Source organism: Rosa rugosa, chromosome 2, assembly GCF_958449725.1.
Source record: "Rosa rugosa chromosome 2, drRosRugo1.1, whole genome shotgun sequence".
NCBI lineage: Eukaryota > Viridiplantae > Streptophyta > Magnoliopsida > Rosales > Rosaceae > Rosa > Rosa rugosa.
The window spans coordinates 8,268,454-8,280,619 of NC_084821.1; the positions used below are offsets into that span (position 1 = coordinate 8,268,454).

The following is a 12,166-nucleotide window of genomic DNA, read 5'->3' on the forward strand; positions in this document are numbered from 1 at the left end:
GAAATAAAATGAATCTATGTAATTTTCATTTAGATGTCTGTTTTCAGTAGTAGAGAAGGTTTCCCAATCTGAGAGGAAATAGTGAAAAGATGATCAAGCATTTTTAGGTCCTATACATCTCAATGCATGAAAGAAAACCTTGAAAAGGATCCACATTAGCAGCTGAAATCTCATCATCTAAGATCAAAATGATGCTCATCAAAAGAGAGAAGAAAAATATCAAATAAATAATTAGTACTGTTCCATTGATAACTATATAGCAAGTGAAAGATAATAGGGGAAATTGAAAGAAAAACCCAATAGCAAACAGATTAAAGTGCTTGCATCATTTCTAAGCCTCAACAAGGAGAGCTACAAACTAGAAACAATTTTTATTGGAAACAAATGGAATCTCCTCCTCCGATTGATTTGGTAAAACTTGAAAAAATTGCTCTGTGTGAAAGCATAAATTACTGCCCTAGCCTTGAGTCTCTGGCTTCTCCAGAAATGTCTTCTTCAACCAATCAAAGGGCTGTTACATGATCCAAAAATCCAAGCATCAGAATCATATAGCAAAGCAATTTCAACTCTAACCCAGAAGAACCCAATTCTGGATTTCCACATAATTATGTTGAATGTTATTTTTTGAAGTGAAATTGAGGGAGAAAGTTGAGACCTGGACGAACCAAAGAGCCCCGGTGCCGGCAGCGACGCCCCACATGGCGGCGGCCTTGAGGTCGGTGGATGGAGGCCTGAGAAGCTTCGAGAGACGGCTCGATCCAGATGCAATTCCACCTGCCATCTTCGGATCTCAAATGACAGAAACTGAGAAAAGCGAAGAGAGGAAAGGTGCGCGGTAAAGACTTTTATTGGTACGAGTTTGAAAACGACTGGTCGTGTTTGGCCAGCGGAATACTACGACAGTTCGTATTAAAGTACAAAACTTTTATTCTGTAATTTAAAGATTTTATAAGAACGAAAAAACAACTATTCACGCATTTGAGACGTAATGTTGCAACCTAAACTATCTTATACCTAATGAATTGATTAAACTTTATGTTAAACATTCGAACAACATAAAATAAAAAGGAGAATTGGGCTACGAAAGAACCAATTTAAATATAATATTACTAACTTTTATATTGATCATGACGATATCGATCACGAATATATTGACATACATTTAATCTCTTAAGACATCAAGTTTTTCAACTTGAAAAACAACAAAGGTAATCTTCTAGCGATATACCAACCTCATTTATATGAGAAAGAAGAAAGACAATTAGTAATTACCATATTGATATGTGCTGAAATTAATTAGCAATTAATTCCACAATAAAGCAAAAAAAATGTATTAAATAAATATTTGTGATACATAGCCTACCTTTTTTTTTTTCCTTAAGTTTTTCTCATTTATTTATTTAATGACGAGGGGCATAAATGGAAGTTTGATGAAAAAATGTTGCAAAAAAATATAAGAGATGTGCATTAAGTAATTGAGGGGGTGTATTTAAAATTTATTGAATAAAAAAAAAAAAAAAAAAAGATAAACATTCCAACATGATAAGAAAGTATGCGAATATAGAAATTTTAGTTTAAACATAAATTTGGGGCTTGTAAAATCACAAGATTGGAAATTGAGTCGATTTTGAACCGATCTCTGTGAAAAATCATGAACTTCCCATAAACCCCATGTTAGGCACATAGCAAAAAAAAAACATCATGCAAAGCGTACAAGACAGTGGTGTGAGACTGGATTCAAAAGCCTTTAACAAACCCATTTCATTGCACTACAGTCATCCGAAGTAAACTTCCATTGTGTCATCAACTAATTAAGTTAGAACTTAGTACAAGCATTAGGTACATCAACAACGTGTCAACGTTAAGCAACAGTTCTGGGAAGCCAGCAATTTACAAGGAACTACTTATCTTCAACTTGAAGTCGGAGCCCCAATTCAGAAGCACCATGAATGTGACTCATGGATTAGAAATAAATTGACCGAACTTGTGATCACAACACAAATCATGGCTTTTCCAAAAGGAACAACAAAGAGTACAGCTTCATTGTTTACATAGCTACGAAAAGTTGAAAACAAAATATAGTTAGACTCAGGTATAAACTGTTGCATGTGTTGAAATAACAACAGAGAATGCAGGACTTAAGTGGCACAGACCAAGAGCAGGAACTTTATTTCCACCCAGCTACCTTTTTTTTTTTTTTCATGTTCATGGTACATTTTTTAATTTGGTACAAAATGTTCATGGTACATTTGGTATGATGAGGTAATCAGCACCAGTGGCCTCAACAAAACAATGATGAGCCAAACATCATCCAGATCCCATAACAAAGTTCTACTACTACATCTTGTTACTATTTAGTATTTACAAGTTTACCTAATGAGCAGGACGGTTGCCAAGAGCCGTGCCCCATTAACATCACACTAAACTGCCAAGATGTGTCATATCAGCTTCTAACTATTTCTAAGATTGAAGCTTTGACTACATTTGCAAAGTTGCAACGTTCCAAGAGGTGTAGAATACTTTTCCCAAGTTGAAATCAAACACAAAGCTTGCTTTTTCGAAAAACGAACAAACGTAGTTTTCACTAATTAACCACTGGAAATGAACTAAGAATTACTGCATATAAACCAACTCCCTACAATTTCCCCGTTTTAAACTCACATAATTAAACAGTACTTAATGTCTTAATTAGTATCTTTCATACAATAAACAGTACTGCAGTCTCTATTGCTTAAAGATAAAACGTACTAAATGAGCTTTTCAAATTAAACCACTATTAAACTAACTAACTGAGATAAGATTCTGTACACACAGAAACAGGCGGCGGCAGCCCTCGCTCGCTCTGAAACGACGGCGTTTGGCGCCGGAATGGTCGGCGGCACCTCCTTCTCGATGTGAGGCTCCGAGACCACCACGTCCTGAACGTCCACGACGACATGTAGGTTGTTGTTGTTGCTCCACATTTTCTGAGGCTCTCAGCTCGGAAACCCTAACCACAGAGCCCCAAATCGAATCCAGATTACGAAGAGTTTATATAATAATATATATACTGATTTTGAAATTTTGGAGAGAGGAAAATGAGAAAACGATCAGTGGCTTACCTAGCTTTGGTCTTCGAAGGAACCCTAACGACGCTTTGGAGTGAGTACAGAAGATTGAAGAAATGAATAAGACTGAAAGTTGTGAGCTTTGTTACTTGTGATAGTACAGTACTAGTAGTAGGATCATCAGCTCTGCATGTGATCAAGCAAGACCCGGGTGGGCGTGACCCGGCCCATATTGAGTTTGCCGTCTTTCTGTGTAGGAAAGACAATTTGAGGCGTTTAGGACAAAGATTATTCCTTTTCCATTTCGCAACATAATTAATCATTTCATGATTTTTTTTTTTTTTTTAAATCATTTCATGACTCTACTGTTGACCTAACACGGTGGTCTCAACATACTCATTTTTTGTTAAATTTATTTTTGATCATTTAGTTTAAGCATGAGTCTCTAAATTATAATGGAAAGTATTTTGACTAGACAATTTTAAAATTTCCAGAAGATTACTTACAAGAAAAAGTTTTAGACGTCAAGCTGTTATGTGAAAATTCCAAGGCTTCACGGTATTACCAAGAAACCACCACTTGAGTCTCTTGTCCAATATGAAAATCACTTTTCTTTTACACTCTTGATTAGCATGCTAGTATATGCATAAACAAGGTCAAAACAGACTCAATATGTATGCCCATGCACTATGTTTGACGGGCTATTTCAAAACCGATGCCAAAAACAATTACAGATAATGATTCATACATCATAGTTAGTGAAATAGTAATTTCATGGGTTGATACCAAACTATCTCATAATTACAGATTACGGATCACCTCAGAGTAGACTCATGTTAGGCGCATAGCCAAAACCAATTCAAGCCAGGCACAGGATAGTGATATGAAACTGTGAAATCATATGCCTTTAGCAAACCCATTACCGGGCCAAATATTTCATTGCACTACAAACATCCCAAGTAAACTTCCATTTTTAAGATTTACAATGCAAAACTGCTACAAGCGAACCCTACAATCTCTAAAAGTATCGACTACGTTAGTCCTTGGTACAGGTACTAGGTACATCGATGATGTAAAGCAACAGCTCCAAGAAGCCAACTTACAAGGAACTAATCGTCTTCAACTTGCAGTCCGAGCACCAATTAGAAGCAAATGCCTACAGATGAATGTTCCTCAGATCAGTAAACTGTAGCATACTTGCAGGATAAGCATGCATAAACAGAATAGGCACATATATACAAATTAATGTTCCTTGGATCTGTAAATTGCAGCAAAGTTGACAAAATGAGCATCCATAAACAGCACAAGTAATAATATAGCTGGAGAAAGGTACACAACCTATTTTACAATCCAGACTCACTCTTTCCTTTTTCAAGTACTTGTTACTTTTTTAGTAAATTTAAACACAAAAGAAGAAAAAAAGGGAGTGTAGATTTCAATTGATGCAATAATTGTAGCAAAGTTGCAAGAATGCATGCACAACGTGAGATAGAGGGAGAGGGAGCAGATCTAACCTACATCTTACTAACCTCAAAACCTAGGGGCCCCATGCATCAATCTTGATTGCACCAAAGGTGGACTTCATTAGTCGTCCCAAGCACTATCTGCTGCACCCTCTGTTTGATTGTCCGGTTCAGAAACCATGAACTTATACTTGTCCTCAATGTTTATTGATGTGGGCCCCATACTTGAAGACTTGGATAGAGAAACCCTAGCTTGCTTGTGAGCAGCAGCTGCTTCTCTTTCTTTCCTTCTTGCAGTCTAATAGTCAATAGCAAAAATCATTATGATTTACAAATGTAATATAAGAAGGTTTTCCTTTTCCTAAACAAATTATCCAGAAATGAGAAAAAAAAGCGAGCATTACGTCAAGAATTGACTGTTTATAAATAGCAAAAAAGCTGTACCTTCCCCGTAGCAAAAGCTAGAGCATTCCCAGATCTCACATCAGCTATTGCTTTCTTTATATTCGCCACAAGGAACTACAGAGGGTCACCAATAATAATAGAATCAAAAGTCATATTTTCACATTTCTGAGTGAGCTGTAGGCTTCAAAACAAAGGAAGAAAAGATATGTGTACAGAGAAGGTAGAAAAGAAAGTACCATATCACGATCAGTGTAGAAGGAAGTAGCTTGTCCCATTGATCCCGCTCTTCCAGTTCTTCCAATCCGGTGTACATAATCTTCCATGCTCTATATTGAGGTAGCCATAACTGAAGCTTCAGGTTTGCTATTTCACAACAAAATTAATAGCGACTGAAAAGACCAGGCTAATGAAAAGACCAGGCTAGGTTTATGATCGAAAGTTGAAGATTTGATTGTACCAGCTATTTAAATACCAGAGATAACCACCTATCAAATTCAGAATAGGTGGAAATGAAACCCAGAGTGAATTCCCCAATTTCAAATGGCCTTCTATGTTGGGCTAGTAGATTTCAGATATAACTCAACCAAGATTTCATTTACAACCAGATATACCTTCGGAAGATCCAAATTGATAACGTGAGCAACTCCAGAGACGTCCAAACCACGAGATGCAACATCGGTGGCAACCTGCATGCAGGGTGTCAATTTGATAAAGACATATGGATATTCTAAAAGCTCCCCTGCATTCAAGCAGGATTAAAAGAAAAAATGGAAAATCAATACACAAGACGAACCAAGATGTTGGTAGTGCCTTTTCTAAATTCACGCAGAGCAGCCTCTCTTTCAGTTTGAGTACGTCCACCATGAAGAGCAACTGCATGCAAACCTTGTGCTACCAAAGCTTCAGCTACATCATCACAGCGTGTCTACATGCAGCCCAAATTCAATGTTAAAAAAATTATGAGTACAGAAGGAAAATGAAGTCGCACCAGAATTAGATGTATTGATTCCAATTGCGCCTCACGAGCATATAAAATCATAAATAATCCTATAGAATCTAACACTAAGAAACAGGAAAATGTCCATGTTACAATTTGAGAACTCAGTTTCAAAAGAGCATACTATTAACTGAAAGATTATTTCTCCATTAAGTCCTAATTGAACTTCTTTCTATTGTTCACCACATTAAAATTCAAAATAGACATTGATTGCAAGATCTGGACCAGTTCATAAATTGAAAATGTAAACTCAAAAATGGACTTGCCACTGCCTTGTTAGGTAAGACCCTCACGTTTTAAAGCAATCCATAAATGAGTTAGCCGACTTATAGAGATTAAGATGTGATCATGTGAGGCAAGATAAACAGAATAATTTTGTTCCTCAATTATTCAAAGCCATTTCAGACAAAACAAAACATTTATAGCCATGACATCATTAATAATAACTTGAAAAGGTGTGGTAACAATTAAGTGATTAGGGCATGGAGCAATATATACCTTCCTTTCAACAAATACAATAGTTAAGGGAAATGGATGTCCAGCTCTTTCAGCTCGAGATGACTCCTCTACGAGCAAACCCAGAAGCCGATCAGTCTACACAGACAAAAGACCATCATAGAGTTAATTTGAGAAAAAAAAAAAAAAAAAACTCAGAATAAAACCGCAGACAAGACTGATACTAAATGGATAAAAAAAAACTTAGTTACACTATATTTGTCCAAGATATGAGTACCAAGCACACGAATACCCAAAGGAAAAAATATATATATTTCTTTCCAACTAAATAATACATAATATAACTAACCACATTCAACTCTTTAACCACCACCTTCAATACACACTATATTTGTCCAAGATATGAGTACCAAACACACGAATACCCAAAGAAAAAAATATACATATTTCCAACTAAATAATACATAATATAACTACACATTCAACTCTTTAACCACCACCTTCAATTTACATAAAATTGCAAAAAATTGAGCTTGTCTAGGAGAAGAATTCAACCTAGAAGAGTGATTAATACCATGGCGGCATCCAATCAATTGTTGTGATAATGTTTTAAATTATACTGTATAAATGCAAATCGGAACAAAAGTGACTGAATACTGAGTGAGTAGACTTAAAGCCAAGAAAAACCATAGACCCCGCCCCCACCCCCATCTCACACCCAGAAGATTAAAATATAAAACATGTCAGACACTCAGAAAGAAAATTATAGACACAAATGATTCTTGTGCAGGTGCTAACCAACCTTCTCACTGTCAGGAACCTTCTCCAAACTCTGAGTTACATTTGCTGTAGGGCTACTCACTTTTCCCACCTTCACTTGCACTGGATTAGTCAAATATTCCTGCAGTTGGAAGAAAGAAGGCAGGAGAAGTCTTTGTCAAAATTGTCCATGACAGAATTAACTAAGTCGAGCGTAGATGGCACAGTATCCTTGTCAGAAAATGAAAAACTACAAATTCATTTTGGAATTAGGAATAATATTACTTTGCGCTAATAAGGAAGAAAGCAGTAATGGTTTTTGATACGTTCAAGACTCTGCATGTTCCAGATCAAAAACGTTATGATATTTCTTTATCTTTATGTTTATTCTTTTGAAAAGAAACAAAATAGATTGGAAAAGTGGTCACTAGAAACACTATTTATTTCACATGGATATAGAAAACAGAACCAAGTGCAGACAGGTTGTGTATCTCAAGAAAAGATAAGGTTCTCATATAGTTCAAAGTGCAAAATACATGAAAATTACCTGTACAAATATATAATATGGTAAAACAAAAAGGTAGAAATTTCAATGAACCACAAGCAGTTTCCCTTAATCAGAAATTATGCTTTGGAATTTTTCAGTAGTAAAATCAGATTTATGGATCACGGTATAATAATGAAGAAATTGCAAATAATATACAGCTTGATTAAAAGGATTGCTCTCCCATATGGTTAAAAGTAAAGACTCCAGTGAAGTGCTTATGGTGTTAATAACTTTTAAGGTAATAAATAAGGTGAGGCAAAAGCAAATTTTGAGGGAGTAAAAGTTGTATGAGGCAATACTTCCCAAATTGAATATACATGGTGAAACTCTGCTCATATGGGAGCAGTAGTATAGAAATTTATACATACATATATTGGCACAAATTTTGTAATACTTATGTAGCACTTAGATTCCAGAGCCAGCTATAGCATTGACATGACTATTAATTGATTCAAAAATTTTAAAAAAATGTACCAATGACTGCCTTTCCATATCATATTCTAATTGTACAATTCACAAAAACTCGTAAAAGAAGGAAACTAGAGGAAAATCTTGCCTGGGCTAACCCTTCAATCTCTTCAGGCATAGTTGCACTAAACAGCAAAGTTTGATGCTTCTCAGAAAGGTTCCGCATCACCTGAAATAGCATGAAAAGATGTGAAAACAGGGACTCAGATGATTGTGGTCTAGACTCAAGAAGATTCACTCTCCCTAATATACATTTTAATACATATATAGGGAGGGGGAGTGTGTCCCTTAGATGCATGATGTCACACAGCAGAGTATCAACTCATATATATGTATCAGATAACTCATTTCAGTGTTGCAGAAATGCTCAGTCAATATATAATATGTTTCTTAGATAACAACGAACATGTTTTGTAAAGTACAGATATGTAAAGGACACATATCGTTGTACAGACTCTAACTTCACTCAAAATAAAACCCAATTTGCAAAAATTGAGACCAAGGTCGTGTAAGTTTATATCCCACCAAGGTCACAGCTTTTCCGGATAAACAATTTCTGTCTTCCTACTTCCCATTTTTTCCTAATTAAAGGTTAACTTCTCACAAGACAGAAGATACAAGTCACAAGTAGACATCCATATTGAGTACTGTACCTCTTTCAGTTTGGCAATCATAAAAGGAGAGAAATACTCATAAAAACAAAATGATGAAAAAGTTAAACACGAACACTATGAGCTCAAGAACTTAAAAACCTAGGCGAAAATCAAGCCACTGTGACAGTATGGCATAAATTAGGACAAAATAATTTTAAATAATAAGAACATATTAGGGTAAAAAAAGTTGAGAGAAATTATACCTCTCTTATCTGTGGTTCAAAACCCATGTCAAGCATTCTATCAGCTTCATCTAGAACAACAAACGAAATTCTAGACACAGAAGTGTTCCCTTGCTGTAAATGATCTATGAATCTTCCAGGAGTAGCAACCACAATATTAACTCCTGCTCGAAGCTCAGATCTCTGTCATTTCATCCAAATGAGGTGACGTAAGTGAAAATTAAGAGGACATAATTCCGTAAAACATAAATCAACAAAAGAAAATATGAGAGAGAGAGAGAGAAAGAGAGAGAAGCGCTATCAGTATTAGTATAGGATAAAGAAAGGGAGGCGCCAGGGAGCAGTAAAAAGAAATAAATATTTGAAAGCTTAATACAAGAGAAGCACTCGATCAGAGTCCTAGCACACACCTAGCTGGCAATATAAAATAAAAAAGACAGGATAATCACGGATAAATTTTCCTTTTCATACAGCACCTAGATTAGTCAAACAATTTATAAAAATAGACTTTGAAGTTATTATGCCAAACCAGTCACCTGCTCAGCTATGTTGGTTCCACCCACAACTATTGCAGTTTTGAAGGACTCAAGAGATTTACTAAAAGCCTTGACCTGCAAAATACAAATGATAACTTAGCACCTGATGACAAGTATAAAGAAATAAATTTCAAACCAACTCCTAAAAACTCATAATAACATCAGTAAGCTTAAGAGCAGATATACTACCTCTTCCTCTATTTGTTGTGCAAGCTCTCTAGTTGGGGCCAGTACCAATGCTAGTGGTCCATCACCACGCTGAACGGGAGGTTGAGCCAAACAATGCTGTGCATTAAAGGAAATTAAAACATAATGTAAAACAAATCCACTTAGTAGGCCACACAAGAATATCAAATATGATGACTCAAACCTGTATCATAGGAATGGCAAATGCAGCAGTTTTACCACTACCAGTTTCAGCGCAACCTAATAAATCCCTTCCACTGAGGGCAACTGGCATGGCTTGAGCCTGAATTGGTGTTGGCATAGTGTATCCATGAAATGCTATATCCTTCATAATGCTAGGGTGCAAACACTGAAATAGCAGAACAATAAGTCCATTTATAAAAAAAAATCATTAACTAGGCCAAACGAAACCAGAAAAACAAATCTCGTTTAAGGAAACACGAAGATTCACCATATCTGTAAAAGACTCAATTGGTGCCGGGGGAGGAGCAGAGTCCAGACTAACAGAAACATCTAAATTAAGCCGCAAACACACCTCCTCAATCTGCACATATAGGAGACAATCTAATTCATAAATTCCAGCTATCAAACTTGACCTAGGAGCGAATATGCACAGCTATCAGCACCTTGCTTATAATCACTAGCATAAATTGGAAAAATCCTATCACAATTTACACGAAGGTGATATAGATACACTGAAAATAAGAATAAATGCCAATGGCAATTTGAAAACCTAAGCTAATCAATTCAGTAATTCAAATAAGAGCGAACGCGGAAATTGCAACAAGAACTGAAACCGAAACGCAAAGGAAGTCGGATAAGGGATTCGAACCAGTTCCGGCTTCATTCGGAGGACCCGTTCCGACGGCTTCCACTGAGGGACGACGGCGTCGGGCGGGGAGATAGCTCGGTTAGCCGGCGAGTGAGCGGCGGAACTCCACCGGGAGCCATTGGAGTGCGAGAACGAGGAGAATGAAGCAGCGGACGACTTGTCGTTGTTGTTGGAGTGAGAGTTGGAGGAGGAGTAAGAGAGCTTGCTCCGATCAGCATCGGTTCCGGAGGAGGTTCTGGCGGTGGCGGTGGTAGTGGTGGTGGTGGTTGAGGTTGAGTTTCTCAGGTGAGGAGGCACATACGACATCGTTTTGCTTTGACGGGGAAGTTTCTCGGAGTCGGATTTATGCGGCGACTGTGAGTGAGAGTGAGTGAATGAGTTGAAGTGTGAAATATAGGAAAAAACGAGAGGTTCGTGCACGGCCAATCTCAAAAGCTAAGGGATCATAGATGTTCAAACTGTTGCTACCTTTCGCGTTGGTGGGCTATATATGGGCCCGTTTTGGGTCTCTGCGGGCTTTTAAGTTATCCAGTGACATGAATGGGGGACTGGAAGGAGAGAAAATCGAGGTTATGTTGTAGTCGTGCTATGGTTTTTTTTTTTTTTTTTTTTTTTTTTTATCTGATACGAAAGATTATAGATTTGGGACGCAGGTCACGAGGACCTCCACAGTTTACAGAGTCAAACAAAGTAGGTCTAGCAACAACAGGTGGGAACCTATCAACCCACATGATACTATAAGAATAATTGTGGCCTAGATTAGTAACCGAATCAGCAGCAAAGTTTGTCTCTCTAAGAACATGTCTAAAGGTGATAGTGGAGAAAGTTGAAGCAATAGTCTTAATATCTTAGATAATCTTCCGCAGTCTCCAAGGTGGGTGGGAAACTCCATTAACCGCATCAATAACAAGTTTGGAGTCTCCCTCGACTTCGAGGAGCTGGAAACCTCTTTCCTTTGCAGTTGATGAACTTCTTGTTGATGTGAATGGAATGGTGATGAAAATATGATGCTCCTTTGGCTAACTTTGACTGGTAGTGATGGAGTAGTGATGGTGGTGATGGAGGTTAAGGAGTATGGATATTATGAGTTTGGATTTTGGGAGGTGGAGATTGAGGTTTTATGGTGAAGATGGAGATAGAAAGAAGTGTAATGGAGTGGTATGGGTGATGTTTCTTCCTTGTGAGAAAAGATGCTTAAATAGATGAAGATAGAGATGTGAAAATGATGATGAGAAGCTAAGATAACAGCTCAAGCATTGTAAGAAGTATGGAGGTGGAGTATTAGAGTAGTAATAAACCCTAAAAACAAGGAAAATTAATGGTATGGAAGAGATGGAGTAAAAAGAAGGAAGTAATGATGAGCTATTAAAGAGAGTAGAGTAGAAAAAATATGGCTAAGGGAGAAGAAATGAGCAGTTAGCTCTCTTTAATGTGCATGGAAAGCATGAAAATGAAGAGTGTTGGAGTGGTTTTGGGTCATCAAAGCCAAGGTGACAAGCATGGGAGAGAAAGTGTGCATAGGGATGCCTATTATCCAAAAGATAATATGATGGATTAATCTTGCCATAATCTTGTAGGATTTTTCTAAGACTCTCCTTGATAATTGCAGCATCATAACCTTCCAAAAATGCACTA

General features: G+C 37.0%; 1 protein-coding gene and 1 long non-coding RNA gene across 5 annotated transcripts; both read right to left on the minus strand.

Moving 5' to 3' along the window:
- Window positions 1-219: 219 nt before the first annotated feature.
- LOC133733301 (uncharacterized) lies at window positions 220-797 on the minus strand. The gene is made up of 2 exons (XR_009857610.1): window positions 656-797; window positions 220-511 (listed from the first exon to the last, which is right to left on the minus strand). It is a non-coding gene; the product is annotated as an uncharacterized LOC133733301 (long non-coding RNA).
- Window positions 798-3,931: 3,134 nt separating this feature from the next.
- LOC133733084 (DEAD-box ATP-dependent RNA helicase 52A-like) lies at window positions 3,932-11,562 on the minus strand. Of its 4 annotated transcripts, none has more exons than XM_062160694.1 (15): window positions 10,532-11,560; window positions 10,151-10,243; window positions 9,884-10,048; window positions 9,703-9,798; window positions 9,514-9,588; window positions 8,999-9,160; window positions 8,231-8,311; window positions 7,171-7,269; window positions 6,411-6,506; window positions 5,709-5,840; window positions 5,527-5,601; window positions 5,152-5,241; window positions 4,955-5,029; window positions 4,566-4,808; window positions 3,932-4,203 (listed from the first exon to the last, which is right to left on the minus strand). In XM_062160694.1, exons 1-14 carry the CDS (start codon window positions 10,835-10,837, stop codon window positions 4,632-4,634), a joined length of 1,722 nt encoding a protein of 573 aa, XP_062016678.1. In that variant the 5' UTR covers window positions 10,838-11,560; the 3' UTR covers window positions 3,932-4,203; window positions 4,566-4,631. The 4 variants fall into 4 exon arrangements, with proteins under 4 accessions (XP_062016678.1, XP_062016677.1, XP_062016676.1 ...); XM_062160693.1 differs by having other exon boundaries at window positions 4,562-4,808; XM_062160692.1 differs by having other exon boundaries at window positions 4,577-4,808; window positions 10,532-11,559.
- Window positions 11,563-12,166: the final 604 nt, after the last annotated feature.